Raw genomic sequence first — 16059 nt, 5'->3', positions numbered from 1 at the left:
TATATATATATATATATATATATATATATATATATATATATATATATTAGGGATGCACGATATTATCGGCATGGCATCGGTCGATATTAGCGTTAAAGTTCAATATCGGACATTGGCCATTCCATTAAAATAACTTGCCGATATAAAAAGCATTGTTTTTGCCTGCAGCGGCAGCACAACATGATGATGTTGCAGCGGCTGTGCAACTCGATGACGTCACGTGCGCCTACTCGATCTCACGGTGGAGAGGAAAATTCAAAATGTTGGTGGTGTGGAAGGTTTTTTTTTTTTCGTTATTGAGGATGCCAGGTTCCGAAAATTTATGGACTACGTTGAGCCTCGCTACATCGTCCCCAGTCAGAGATATTTTTCCGACGTAACGTTACCCGAGTTACAAGCTGTCATTTCTGACATCATTGAGAAGCTAACAGACGATAGCACGACTTGTTGGGTGAGTATTACCACAGACATTTGGATGTTGTGTTAGCCCCGTTAGCATGATTAGTCTTACGGCACAATGGCTAGACAAAAACTTTGAACTTAAAAAGTCTGTCCTTCATGCACAGGAGTGCAGAGGATCCCACACTGCAGCTAGGAACCTGGAACAAGCCTCCACAGGTGAAACAGCATCGCGGGTGACTAATGCTAATAAATAACATTTAACACTTTTCATTTAATATAAGTTAAAGTGCTTTACATATCATATGGCTGTTACTGAATATATGTCACCAGCTCTTACACCTGTTGCACATTTTTTGTAACAAATAAGCCTAAATAAGAGGCTATGTTCTGACAAAGGAACGTATATAAAATATCGGTTTCGGTTATCGGCCGAATAAGTTTTTACATATCAGCATATTGGATATCGGTCAAAAATTCAATATCGTGCATCCCTTATATGTATATAATATATATATATTATAGAATCTTGCTGAAAATGTGTATTTCAAAATTCAAACTTTTTTTTAAAACTTTGACTTATAACACAAAATTCCAACTTCATTCTCAAAATTTTGAAGGGAAGAAATAGTCAGAAGTCTGGGTGGAGTTAGTTTGTTCTCTCGTGCACATGCGGGTTTTCTGTTTATAGTTCAGTTTCCTCCCACAGAACAAAAACATGCAAGTTAGGTTAATGGGTAACACTAAATATTCTTGTGTCCCTGTGATGGACTGGAGACATGTCCAGGGTCCACCTCTCGCTCAGTGAGTGTTGGAGAGACGACCAGGAAAGGAGACACGAGTAAATTAAATGGATGAGAGCTGTCTGAAGCAGGTAAGATATTTATTACTCGTGACATTATTTGACAGAACCTCCACTTTAAAAGACGTGAACTATCTCTTTAATGAAGGGAAGTTGAGGGTTTCATCCTGCACACAGGCTGTAGGACCAGAAGCCCACCTGGACCTCACAGGAGGCGCACGAGGCGCGCTGGAGCTCCAACTTGTTGCTGATACCAGCAGCAGCTCAGCTGCCGGTAAGGACACAGGTCTCAGGGGGACCGGAGAGGACACAGGTCTCAGGGGGACCGGAGAGGACACAGCTAGGTGTCAGGGGGACTGGAGACAGAGGGACAGCATGGCAGCAGCCGGTGTTTGGCTGTCGGCGCTGTTGTGGCTCGGCGCCTCAGCTGGACGCACTCTCCTCATCAACGACTCCTCTCTGCTCCCCGGCACGGAGACTTTTCTCAACATGTCGGGACGGTCCGGGAACCGCACCTCCTCCTTCTCGGGCTTCTTCCTCCTGGACTTTGACGAGGGTTTGCTGGAGGACTGGCGCTCCCTGGCCGACAGGACGAGCAGCGGGAAGGAGGCGCAGGACGGCGGCGTGAAGGCGCTGCTCGTGGCCGCATACTCCCTCATCATCGTGGTGTCTCTGTTCGGGAACACGCTGGTGTGCCATGTGGTGGTGAAAAACAAGCGCACCCAGTCCTCCACCAGCCTGTTCATCCTGAACCTGGCCGTGGCTGACATCTTCATCACCGTCCTCAACACACCTTTCACCCTGGTGAGACTCACCTGCACGGAGCTTTTACTCAGAGTTCAGCTCCGGGGAGCATGTTTGCAAACATTTTGTTCATGCAGGACAGAACTTATTTATTTTTTACTCTCCACACATCTCAGATACTTGAGCATTTAAGTGCTATTAATATAAAAAAGAAAGTGAAGAGACAGAGGGATGCTTTCTGTTGGCAGCAGTGACGTCACTTTCACCTAGTGCATTTTGTGTGTGTGTGTGTGTGTGTGTGTTTGCGAAGGTGCAAATAAAAATAGTTTTGTCTTTTCCTTAATTTAACATGAATCTGCAGCAAATCGAGGTTTTCTCACTTTCTACGACAAAGGTGCACATAACATTTGTGCATGTTATTAAAATATCTCAAACCGCTGGATGATTTTCACTCAAACTTGCAGGAAGCAATCATTTAATTAAACAAATAAACTTTGTTTGGAGCCAATCTGATTCAAGATGGCCATCACAGCCAACTGACCTTAGAAAACGCAGAAATTGGTAAAACTCTGCGTTTTACATGTATGACCATAAAGTCTAGTGTGCAACTGGGACTGATCCCCAATACAATCAGGCAAGATTGGTGTTTAAATTTTGCCTTTAACTACAGTATTTCAAGTCATATTTGTCTGTCTGTTAGCAAAATATCCCTTGAACTACTGGACAGATTTGAAAGAAGCTTTCTGGAAATATTTATTTGATGTAAACTGGTTAATCTTTGGAGCTAACCCAGTTAAAGATGGCCGCCTCAGTACAGAAATGGGTATAACTCAGTCAACTGTAGCATTGTGCTAAATGCTAAGTGCCCTGAATCTCTGACCTTAAAGGCATTTTTTCAAAGCGTGTTCTTCTAATACGTGAAGCTGTCCATGATTTGACAGCCGTGGTTTCTGTGTGTTTCGTCAGGTCCGCTTCGTAAACAGCACCTGGGTGTTTGGGAGGACCATGTGCCACATCAGCCGCTTCGTGCAGTACTGCTCCCTGCACGTCTCCACCCTCACCCTCACTGCCATCGCTTTGGACCGACGGCAGGTTTGTCCCCTCGCTTGTCTCAGTCCCCTCACAGCGTCTTGGTTTCAGAGTCAAACCACAGCCCCACTCCTCCCATCTCAAACTTTATCCTCCTCCAGCTCAGACACATCCTTTTGAGATGCCACCAGAGCTACAGGTTTTCCAACAAGAATAAATGTTTTCTCTCAGATGGGATTGAATTAAATCAGAGACATGTTAAAGTAGCTGATGATGCTGAAAAATGAATCACCCCTCCTCGAGGTGTGAAGAATGCAACTGTTTATCTTCCACAGCTCCTCTTCTTCACCCTCCCTCTCCCAGGCACGTTTTAGAAACTGAGATTTCATTTGTAATGGAGCACCGAGACTCCAGCTTAGGAGGAGAGAGGAGGTGAGGCGGCATGAAACTGTCTGAGCCCATTCAGAGCGCTGCACAACGCTTCTCAGAGATTAAAGCAGCCATTAGTGCTATTCTGCTTTTCCTGAGCGTGTTTTCACTGGTTCAATGCAAATAATTAATACTGAGGGTGAAACTGAATCACTGTTCAGACTCTGGGCCCATGGAGCCTGCAGCAGTTTTTATTACACTAAAATTGTACTTTTTAGTGTTCATAATAGTAGACTGCACAAGAACTGACCTTGCAGGTTAATCTATAAACACAACAAAAATAACAATTGGGGAAATCTGGAGGATACTGTAGCAGTTACTGCTTGGAATTCAACATACATTGTTCTCTTGTGAATCCCTACAATCTGAGCAGACATTTTGACATCTGACCCTCATAAGCAGAGTAAAATACGACCAAGACCTAAATACAATTTTAAGCTGGTGTCAGTGGCTCATTGTGGTCACCACACATTTGTGTCTGTCACTCCCTGACTGCCATGTTTTTGAGAGGATGGCAAAAGGATGGACTAAAAAGTAAACCTCAGTCACTGCCAAAAACTGAGCTGTATTGAAAAAGGTCCAGAAACTGATATAATTTCATGTATGATGTATTCATGTCTCTCCTGATCCGCCTGACAGTGGTTCTGTGCATTGACAATGAGGTGGAATTTCCACCCTTGGCTGTGTTACGTGTTTATGGTGTTTTATGTCGTCTATATGACGATAGTTAAACACCACTGACTTCCAGTTTGGAAGAGAAAGCCCTGGACTCAGAACAGTGAAACTTAATAGTAGTTTGGATGTGCAAGATTTTTGAAGCGGTGGCCTGTAATCCTCACAACTATCCAATCTAGATGCAATATTGGGAGGAAGATGCAAAGTGCTGGCACTCCTTCCCATTCCTCATCAGAGGAGGAGGTGGTGGATGCAGGGCTCACAGAGATGGCTGAGGCACTGCGGGCCGAGGAAACATGACGAGGGCACTCCATCTCACCCGGCAGCCACCTCTCTATCCACAGACGCAGCAGAAGGCTGCAGGCTGTGCATAAGAGAGTGGATGGCAAAGGACAACTCCTGCTTGGGTCGAAATTGGTCCCCATGTGGTAGCGAGGGCTAGGCCTGTCACAATAACAAATTTTGCTGGGCGATTAATTGTCTCGGAGATTATTGTGTTAAACGATAATATTGTTTGAAATTTGACAATAATTAGTAATAGTCAAATTTAAGAAGAAATTATGGTTTTGTGTGTAGTACCTTTTTTGACCACTCGATGGCAGTATAGGACTGTTTGAACCGAAGGATGGATAGTGAGGGAGCAAACAATATGTCTCTTTAAAAAAAATGGGAGGGAGGCCCCTTGATGGGACATGGGCTGTTATGGTGGACGCTCTGTGGTTTGAGCTCTTTAGCATAACATTTTTCACACAATGCTTTTAATAAAAAAATCAGTAAATTATTTTTCAGCTTCTTTTTGCAGAAAAAAAACAACTTTTTAGATGAAGGCACGAGTTTCAACTGTGAATTTTGGAGCTTTGACAAAACAGTTTTTTTTCCTGCGGTCAGCCTGTAAGCTTAGCTCGTAGCTTAGCTTCTCATCTTAGCTGCTTTTAACAATCCAAAAACCTGATTTTGGACAATTAAAATAGATTTTAAAGAAACAAGAGAAAGGGAGGAGTCAGTGAAGAGCACCGGAGTTGAGCCTTTTGTCATCCAGTGTCCATTAGAAAGAGACACGAAGTAACAATAAAGCAGATAAATGAAAATGAGGTTGATAATTTTCATGTATCATGCGATTAATTGATTTATTGTTTAATGCGACAGGCCTAGCGAGTGCTCCCCTGAGCTCTTGGGTGAGGGAGAGGTGACAGAATCAGCGGGTGGCTCAGATTCTGTGTTGTACTCCTGCAGGATGTAGGGGGCCAGGTCCTGAGTAAAAATGGTCTTGTCCTGGCTCGACACGGCCATGTTCTGCCTCTTCAGGAGCTCCAGGGGAAAAAAGCTCAGATCCACCATCCAAAAGTTACCTTTACCCTGATATTTGCCAAGGTCCTTCAGCACCTTAACAAAGCAGTCATAAGAGGAAAGGTTGTGCCGCACAGAATCCCTCCAATCTCTGTAGTTTCCTTTGAAAAACGGAAAAAGGGTGCTGATTTTAAAGCCGTTAATGTAATTCCAGTATCGTATTCAAGTCTCTTTAGTAGAATATTGTGATCAACTGTATCAAATGCAGCACTTAGGTGTAGCAGAACCAGTATAGACAAAAGTTCATTATCTGAAGCCATGAGAATATCATTAACTTTCACCAGTGCTGTTTCTGTGCTATAATGAGCTCTAAACCTTGACTGAAACTCCTCAAACATATAATTTTTGTCCTTATGATCACACAATTGATTTGTAACTATTTTTTGAAGTATTTAGAATCAGAATCAGAATAAACTTTATTATCATTGCACTGAGATACAACGGGAACATGTACGTACAGTCGTCTGAAAGATGGGCGGAGTGCACGAAGCTGCAACTATAAAAAGTGCGGTCCTCATTATTCTTATTCAGAATAATATTTTGCTTGGATGAGAAAAGGGAAGAAAACATGAGGAGAGACGGTATCAAAAAAGATCTCTCACGCCGTGTCCTAGACAGGGCACGATTTGAGGCATCAAAAAACCTACCAGAGCAAAGCAACATAAACAGACGTTATACATGTACATATAGGCCGGTGAAGACATTGAATTTTAAGGGAAAGTCGGAGCATAGTCCAGAGCCGCCCCCCCCCCCCCCCCCCCCCCATTGTCCAGATGAGAGGTGTTATTCATCATCAGCTCGGTTGAGGCTCTGTCACATGTCCATGGCCTTGGGGAAGGGAGGGGTGAGAAGACAGACAAAGTGACTTTGTTATTTTCAAAACATACCAGGAGAAGTTGAGATAAGTCTGCTGTCAAGGCCACAGTTTGGGTCAGGCAGAACTTGCTAATTGCTGTTTTCTGCTTTTTAAAGTCTCGCTGGAATGTATTCCTCTGATGGAACTCAAAAACAGCCGAATTGATCCTTTACGCCAAAAGTCAAGCTCACAGCTTCTCCAAGATTATTTCCCCTTCATGTGTTCTGCTAGAGAGTCCGCAGTCCTGATAACAGCTGCTCCAGCTCCCTGTTGCAGCTCCACAAATTCAGTCTGAGTGCTGTTGAGCTTCGACACATCCACACAAATTTATAGACAATCCAGAATTCACCAGCCAAACGGCAAAAAAGCAGTTGTCATCATGAATCCAATTTGTTTCCGTCAAGGTAAGAGGGTCCTCCTTACCCTGACTCCTGTCGGGAGAAGTTGATCAATGTTGTTGAGAGACCAGCTGAACCTTTGAATTAGGAGATATGCAGGAAAAAAAAGAGGATTTATGAGATTAATGTTAGATTAGGTCATCTTCTTTCAGCTTTTCTTTCTTCAGGGGTCGCTAAAGCAAATCCTCCTCCATCTCACTCTGTCTTCTGTGTTCTTTGTTCTCACTCCAACCAAGGCCGGATTAACCATATGGGCAACTGCCCAGGGGCCCATGATCTCTAAGGAGCCCAAGGCAGTGAAGGCACAAGCAAAATATCTGGTTATCTCCTGCTTTACTTGGAGCCCTGCGCTGCACAGAGACTGCTGCGCTTCCGCTGCATTTGTGCAGCCCTGCCTCCTCCCAGCGCGGCTGCTGCAGCTCTCTTTTTTTTTTTTTCAATCGGATCCTCGATGGCGCGACCTGTCAATCAACTCAGAAGGCGTGTCAGTAACTGACCAATCGACAAACTCAATTTGTTCCCAAGGTAAACACCCCTTACCTGCTGACAAGCTCATCAGTTTTTTTTCTTGAGAAACATTGTTTTAATTAAAACAATAAGTTTTTATCTGCTGTGAAATGATTTTAGCAGTTTTGCAGATTTTTAATCTACTTAATGAAGAATAGTATAACTTAAAATCGTTCATCAAACAGGAAGGAAGGCTTATTATTCCTCCTCTTACTACAGTGAATGTTGTACTTTGCTATAAGTACGACTATATTTATGGCATCAGAGAAAGCTGAGCTTAAGTTATCCACATAAAGTAAAATGGCATCAGCATTAAAAGAAGGAATTTTGAGTATGAAATTAATCCAGTTTCTGATGTTTGATGTTTGTATTGACATGAACAAAAACATTGCTTGAGGGATTCATCTTCTGATTTACAAAAGACACAAATCAACATAAAATTTAAATCTTCTTTGCAGAAACATGGCTACAGGATATATCTTATTTATTATTTTAAAATGATTCTCTTTCACTTTAGGAGATTTAGGCCGTTTGACAAATATAGAATGAGCATAAGTCATTATGGTTTTATGATTTATATTAGGAGGTTTCTTGAAGAAATCTTTGTTATAATCATTAAATTCTTTGTCGCAAACATTCATTGATAATAAGACTAAGCCCCTCCATCTGCAACTGGGTACTAGACTTTTTAACAAACAGACCACAGTTAGTGAGGATCCACAACCTCTCCTCCTCCACCATAACCCTCAGCACTGGCTCTCCTCAGGGATGTGTGTTGAGCCCCTTCTGTTTACTCTGCTCACATATGATTGTGCAGCTACCCATCCAGGCTGTCACATTGTAAAGTTTGCAGATGATACAGCGGTGGTGGGATGCATCACAAACAATGATGAGTCCAGCTACAGGCAAGAGGTGGAACACCTGGAGAGCTGGTGCAGAAAGAATAACCTTCACATCAATGTGAAGAAGACAAAGGAGATGATTGTGGACTTCAGAAGGAACAAAAACATCTACACCCCCCTGAACATAAGAGGATCTGCGGTGGAGGTGGTCTCCAGCTACAAGTACTTGGGTGTACACATGAATGACAACCTCAGCTGGAGCAACAACACCACCAGCCTGATCAAGAAAGCTCATCAGAGACTCTACTTCCTCAGACGGCTGAGGCGAGCTGGTCTGGGAAGCTCAGTCCTCACCTCCTTCTACAGGTGTGCAGTGGAGAGCATCCTGTGCTCCAGCATCAATGTGTGGCATGGAGGCTGCACAGCTGCAGAAAGAAAAGCTTTGCAGAGTGTGGTGAAGGCTGCACAGAAATCTGTTGGAGTCAGTCTCCCCACCATCACAGACATCTACACCTCCAGATGCAGGAAGAGGGCCACCTGCATCATGAAGGACCCCACCCACCCAGCACACACACTTTTTGCCCCACTCCCCTCAGGAAGGAGGTTAAGGAGCATTAAGTGTAGAACCACTAGACTGAGGAACAGCTTCTACCCTGAGGCTGTTAGACTCATGAATCTCTAACTAGAATAATCACTGTGAAAAACCATATCATGTTGCTGCTGATCTGTTTCATGTTGCTGCTGATCTGTTTCAATGTTGATGTGTTCATGCGTGCACATCTGCTCACAGACTCATGTTCATGTTTGTGCTGATGTTCAATGTTTTATGTTATGAGTGCTTAGTGTATATTTAGTTGATGTTATTCTTAGTTCATATCTTAGATGTTATTACTGTTTTTCTTAGACATTTTATTGTTGGATGTAACTGGGACCCTGTGTACATAATTTCGCTCCACCACATGTACCACATGAGGTGCGAATGACAATAAAGAAACTCTGACTCTGACTCTGACTCTGATAATCTTGTTGCATTTGAAGTCAACAAAGTTACAGGCATTTAATTTTAATTTGGGCACCAAATCGTCACCTTTGAATATATAATATTTTTAATTCATTGAATCTGCTGTTGGTCAGGTTACTTCTTGTTGTGCCATTAGCTCTAAAATAGTTACTGAATCAAGTGATTACTTCCATCCATCAGCGGGGGTAGCTGCCTAAGTAGGGAGGCCCAGACTTCCCTCTCCTCAGCCCCTTGGACCAGCTCCTCCAGGGGAATCCCAAGGCGTTCCAAGTGTTTACTTATGTAGGTAAAACTAGATGTTAAACAACCAATAAAATACACCAGAATGCAGGAAATAGCATCTACTTTATTCAAAATTTTCTGGGGGAGGACCCCCAGACCCCCCCATCAATGCAATCCCACCTCCTCCTTGAAGCTATCCGTCACTCCTACTGCACATCTCACTACTGTCCTGCTGTCCTCATACATGTCCTGTACCAGTCTAACATACAGTACTTCTATGCCACTCCATGTTTCCTTGTGCAATACCATGCCTCCTCCCTCGGAACCCTGTCATGTGCTTTTTCTAAATCCACAAAGATGCAATGGAGTTCTTTCTGACCTTCTCTGTACTTCTCCATCAGCATCCTCAAAACAAAGATGGCATCTGTGGTGCTCTTTCTCGGCATGAAACCATACTGCTGCTCACAAATTGTCATCTCTCTAATGTAACCAATCATTGGAGACAAATTAAGCAAATTCTAAATGGGGATATTAATTAGGGGAAATACCTCTTTAATCAGTCTGGTTGGGATGGGATCTAGCAGACATGCTGATGGTTTTGATGAAGCTCTTATTTTTGATAATTCACAGAGGTGAACAGAGCAAAAACCGTCCAAACATAAATCAGGTTTTAGTGATATTTCTAAAACTGCCTCATCTGACAGGGAATCGGAAACAATAGGTTTTTTTTTTCATTTAGCCTTTATTTATACAGGTAGTCTCATTGAGCTATGAGAACTCATTTTCAAGAGAGACCTGTTTAGGGAGCAGATGGGCCTTGCTCAGGGGCCCAGAGTGAGGCGAATGAGGGTAGAGGGCGGTGTGGGTGTTCCACCTTTTCCACACACATTTTGATGTTGACGGTACCGGGAGTTGAACCTGCGACTTTCCGATCACAGGCTCATCTTCTAAACTATCTATCTAATTCTAAACTATCTGCACCACCACTCCTAGTAGGAAGGATGTTGTGAATTTCTCTCTGAAATAATTTTATTTATAAAGAATCTCATGGAGTCATCACTACTTATAGCTGTTGGGATACACGGCTCAACAGAGATGGGAATTTTCATTAGTCCAGCTATAGTAATGAACTGAAACCTAGGATTATTTTTATTCTTATTTATTAAAGGTGAATAATTTGTCTCCACAAGTTAAAGCTTTGTGGAGAACTTTCTTATATATTAGCAGGCTATCGCTCTATTGGAGCAATAGCGTTAGCTATTTAACTTGGAGAGTCTCCAAGTTAAATAAAATTCTTACACATTAGTAGAGCGCCATTTTCTTTCCAGGTTTCTAAATGCCTGTTTTAAAGTATGTAACTCAGAATTGAACCAAGAAGCCAGCTTCATCTGATTGATCACTTTCTTTTTCAGGTGAGCAATTTTATCAATTTAAGTTTGCATGAAAGTTGTAAAATTATTAACAACATCATCTAAATCACTGCTCTCTGGGGCATTACTCTGCAAGACAGAGGAAAACAATGGAAGAGAGTCTTTAAATTTGGTTACAGCATTCTCTGATAAACAATTCAATTCAATTCAGTTTATTTATATAGCACCAAATCACAACAAAGTTGTCTCAGGACACTTTACAGGAGCATTCACATACATAAAAAGCCAATTAGTAAAGTTCTCTATCTAAGGAATCCAGCAGACAAGTGGAATCTTGGCTTCGTTGCAGTCTCCCATCCTGAGTAAGCACAGTGGCAACAGTGGAAAGGAAAAACTCCCTTTTAAAATTATGAAACCTCCAGCAGAACCAGGCTCAGGACAAGTGGCCATCTGCTTTGACCGGCTGGTTGAGAGGACAGAAAGGAGAGACAGACGAGCACAGAATGGTAGGTCCAGGTGTATCTGAAAGACAAAAAGAAACCAACAACACATGTTAAGGATAGAAAAAATAATTACAAATACAAAACAGGTTGGGCAGAGTAAAGACATTAGCAGAGTGAAAAGTGTGGTCCGTTTGTCCTCCAGCAGTCTAAGCCTATAGCAGCATAACTAAGGGACAGCTCAGGAAACCCAAGCCGACCCTAACTACAGGATTTAGCAAAAAGGAAAGTCTTAAGCCTAGTTTTAAAACTGGACAATGTGTCAGCCTCACGGACAGAGATTGGAAGTTGGTTCCACAAGAGAGGAGCCTGATAACTGAAAGATCTGCCTCCCATTCTGTTTTTGTAAATTCTAAGAACCACAAGTAAACCTGCAGTCTGAGAGCGAAGTGCTCTGTTAGGAAAATATGGAACAATAAGATCTGTAATATAAGATGGAGCTAGGTTGTTGAGAGCTTTGTAGGTTAGAAGTAAGATTTTGAACTCTATTCTGGACTTGACGGGGAGCCAATGGAAAGAAGCTAAAACTGGAAAGATGTGATCTCTCCTACTAACTCCAGTTAAGATTCGGGCAGCAAAATTTTGGATCACCTGAAGACGTTTTATAGACGTATTTGGCCATCCAGATAATAAACCATTGCAATAGTCCAGTCTAGACGTGACAAATGCATGGACCAGTTTTTCTGCATCTTTTTTAGAGAAGATGTTTCTAATTTTAGTGATATTACGCAGGTGGAAGAAGACAGTTCTAGTGACATTTTTAATGTGGGTGAGAAAAGTCATGGCCTGATCAAAAATAACACCAAGATTTTTAACATTAGAGCTGGAGGACAGATTATTGCCATCCAAGGAGGGAGAAAGACTGAAAAAATCATTCCTAAGGTGCTCAGGTCCAAAAACCTAAACTTCTGTCTTGTCTGTGTTCAAAAGGAGAAAATTAAGGGTCATCCAGGTTTTTTATGTCTTTAAGACATGCTTGTAGTTTAAGTAACTGACTGGATTCATTAGGTTTATTGGACAAATATAATTTTGTGTCATCAGCATAAAAATGACAATTTATCCCATGCTGTTTAATAACTTCACCTAATGGAAGCATATAGAAAGTAAAGAGTATTGGCCCAAGCACTGAGCCCTGAGGAACACCGTGACTAACTTTGGTGCATGAAGACGATTTATTATTTACATTTACAAACTGAAATCTATCATTTAGATCTGATTTAAACCATTTTAGAGCTGTTTCTCTTATCCCAATATAATATTCAAGCATGTGTAGCAAAATATTGTGATCAGCTGTATCAAATGCAGCACTGAGGTCTAACAGGACCAGTATAGACACAAGTCCATTGTCTGAGGCCATGAGAATATCATTAGTTACTTTTACTAGTGCTGTTTCTGTACTATGATAAGCTCTAAACCCTGACTGAAACTCTTCAAACAGATTATCTCTTTGTAGATGTTCACGCAACTGACCTGCAACTATTTTCTCTAGAATTTTTTAGATGAATGTTAGGTTAGATATAGGTCTATAGTTGGCCAGAATTTCTGAATCAAGGTCAGACTTCTTAAGTAAATGTTTAATTACAGCAACCTTAAAGCACTGTGGTACATAACCATTCATTAAAGAGAAATTACGTAGATCCAAAATGTGGACATTAATTTGTGGAAATACTTCTTTAAACAGTCTGGTTGGGATGGGATCTAGCAGACATGTGGATGGTTTGGATGAGGTTATTGTTTTAGACAATTCAGAGAGCTCAACAGGACAAAAACTGTCCAAACACAAATCAGGCTCTAGTGAAATTTTTCAAGTTGCCTCATTTGACAGGGGACTAGAGATAGTAGAAGGAAAGATGGTTTGAATTTTCTCTCTAATTGAAATCATTTTATTTATAAAGAATCTCATGAAGTCATCACTGCTTATAGTTGTAGGGATGGTTCAACAGAAATTGGACTTTTAATTAGTCTAGCAATAGTACTAAACAGAAACCTAGGGTTATTTTTATTCTCATCTATTACAGATGAGTAATATGAAGTTCTAGCTTTACGGAGAGCTTTCTTATATGTTAGCAGACTATCTTTCCAAGTTAAATAAAATTCTTCAACATTAGCAGAGCACCATTTTCTCTCCTGGTTTCTAGATGCCTGCTTTAAAGTATGTGTAGTAGTAAAGGTGGGGTACAGCTTAACTGTGGACATATGGGCCACTGAATGTAGTAGTATGTCATCGGACAGCTTTGCTGTACCTTCACTACTAATTAATTATTTACAACGGGTTCTTTCTTTTTTGAATTAAATTAATGCCATGTGACGAGATAACTGTGTTCATTGTTTAATCAGTGACATGAGACGTTATTTTGTTTGACCCATCAGAATAAATGCGGTCATTTATTTAACAGAATCAAAATTTAACATCAAAACATGTACACAAGGATTTGTTGATCTGGTTCTGATTAATAAAAACTTGGCACTCTTTACTAACAAGACAACAGAACATTTCTGAAGGCATCTAGATTACTGGCAAAATAGAAGAGTTTAAAGGAAGGAATGGAGAAGTTTAAAGGAGCTGGATGAAGGAAGGTGTATGTTGTTGACCAGAATTAGCATGCTTCTTTCAACACCAGCTCAAACCTCCGGTACACTTAGTGCATGACACTCGTGTCGTCTATTTACCTTGGCAGATGAGGATCAACTCGGGTATAGATGTCCCGATGCACGCTACCTTTCCAGCGTCTCCGGTTAAAACGGCTGGTCATTGTCAGAAGTCGTGTCGATTTACTCCGTTCAACAAACAGGCTTCCTTTGAAGTTTTAGGCGTTACGCCCGGGTGGGTTCACAGCAAGTATCTGTGACTCCGTCTGAGTTTCCACTCAGAGGTGTAAGACTCCAGAAGGCTTGAGAAGACTCCGTCAAAGACTGAGTCGAAGACTCGAGAAGACTCGAGAAGACTCGAGAAGACTTGAGAAGACGGAGAAGACTGAGTCCGACTTCTTCCAAGACTGGTCCAAGACTCAGAAGACTACAAGACTGAATAGTTCCAGGAAATGTCGACTTTTAAAAGAGTCTTCTCTTCCGGTCACTTAGTACTTCCTGATTGGTTGAAACAACCAACAGGGAGGGGTTCTAGTGATGTCAGAAGGTTATTAAAAGTCAAGAGAGGGTGCAAGAATGTTTAGGAACGTTTAGTACAGACAGAGACATGTTATGGCGAAGTGAGACAAACGCAGATGCCGGTGTTTCTCTTTTTACCATCTGCTAGGTTTAAAAACAATACAGTCCATTCTAATAACTTGTTTTCTGACTGTCTCTGACTTTCGACCGACATCACTACTTCTCATTCAGACAGAAGATCAAAATGCATAATTACTTTGTAAATAGACATTCAACTTGATTTCTAAGTCTAATGAGGTTTAAAAAAAATCATTAATACTGTTTCACAGTTGATTTAAAATGAGTGGTTCACTTCAACATTAGAAATGATATGAACTACTTTTGATTATCAAGATATTGTAAAATAGTAATGATAATATAAAAAGAAGAGTGTTCTTTCAATTGATTAATTCAGGATACAATTAGACAGTCTCTGGATGAGCTAATTTGTATTTCTGGATTCAAATCAATGAAATAACAGTTCCTGTCCCATGAAGGTCTTCAGGACAGGTTTTGGTCGGAGGCCTAGTTCACTACATATGTAACTCAGAATTGAACCAAGGAGCCAGTTTCCTCTGATTGATTACTTTCTTTTTCAGTGGAGCAATTTTATCAAGTGAAGTTTACATTGAAGTTGTAAGATGATCAACTAGATGATCTAAGTCACTGTTCTCTGATGCATTACTCTGCAAGACAGAGGAAAACATTGATGGAAGAGATTGTTTAAATTTGGTTACAGCATTTTCTGATAAGCACCTGCTGAGATGAAATTTACTCTCAGTGACTGTGTAGTCACTTAATGTAAACTCAAAGGTTATTAAAAAATGGTCGGACAGAATAGGATTTTGAGGAACTATTACTAAGTCCTTAATCTCTATGTCACAGGTCAGAACTAAATCAAGAGTGTGATGATAAGAAAGAGTAGATGTGCGGACGTTTTGGTTAAAACCAAAAGAGTCTATTAAATTATTAAAGGCTATGCTTAAGCTATAACTCTCAACATCTACATGAATATTGAAATCACCCATTATGATTATTTTATCAGTATTTAATAATAAGTCAGTTAATAATTCTGAGAATTCAGACAAAAACTGAGAGTAAGCGCCTGGTGGACGATATATAACAACTAGTAAAAGTGTGGGATTCCCTGCCTTCTCCTTTAACCTCCTCACTCTCTCTCCAACTAATTGGCTGATTAGCTGCACCTGCTACCAAGACCTGCACCTCCATCTCCTGCTCTACTTAAGCCACAACAAGATGTTCAGCCGACGCTCGAACATTTATTGCCTTTGGTAATATTGTGACAGCCAGCCAAACCTTAGTGTATTTCAAGTTTTATACTAACCTGTTGCCTTTCTGCCCGTCTGTTCAGTTCCCGTTCGTCCTGCCTGTCTGGTCTCCTCGTGGCTGTGTATGGTCGCCAATCCTGCACACGAACTCTTATTAAGAAACTACATTCTGGATCCTTCAACCAAAACTTCATCATCGATCAATACTCACCCGCTGGATTCCCTGCCTTCTCTGGATTCTGAACTCTCTGTTCACACCACTCCAACACCTTCTGCAACCACATTCAACCGTAAGACAAACCACCATTAAATCATCTCAGTTATTCAAAGACCATCCATATCAAGACACTCAACTCGTCTCCTTCTTTTCCTTCCACAGCCAAGATCACATCCTCACTGTAAATAAACTATCACCTTTGTATCCCTGTTGTCCTCGTGTTTTTGGTCTGCCAATTGGGGTCATTTAATAACAACAACCATGT

General features: G+C 41.3%; 1 protein-coding gene across 1 annotated transcript in view; it reads left to right on the top strand.

Moving 5' to 3' along the window:
- The first annotated feature begins 1576 nt into the window (after nt 1–1576).
- Nucleotides 1577–16059, top strand: part of gpr83 (G protein-coupled receptor 83) — an 81076-nt gene continuing 66593 nt past the window's right edge. Inside the window, exons 1-2 of the mRNA XM_037698249.1 lie at nt 1577–2005; nt 2912–3037. Of these exons, the coding sequence (XP_037554177.1) occupies nt 1577–2005; nt 2912–3037 (555 nt within the window). The remainder of the gene's footprint in view (nt 2006–2911; nt 3038–16059) is intronic.

Source organism: Nematolebias whitei, chromosome 3 (assembly GCF_014905685.2).
Source record: "Nematolebias whitei isolate Nwh7 chromosome 3, NemWhi1, whole genome shotgun sequence".
In the NCBI taxonomy this organism is placed as follows: Eukaryota; Metazoa; Chordata; class Actinopteri; order Cyprinodontiformes; family Rivulidae; genus Nematolebias; species Nematolebias whitei.
This window is presented reverse-complemented; position numbering and strand designations above follow the sequence as displayed.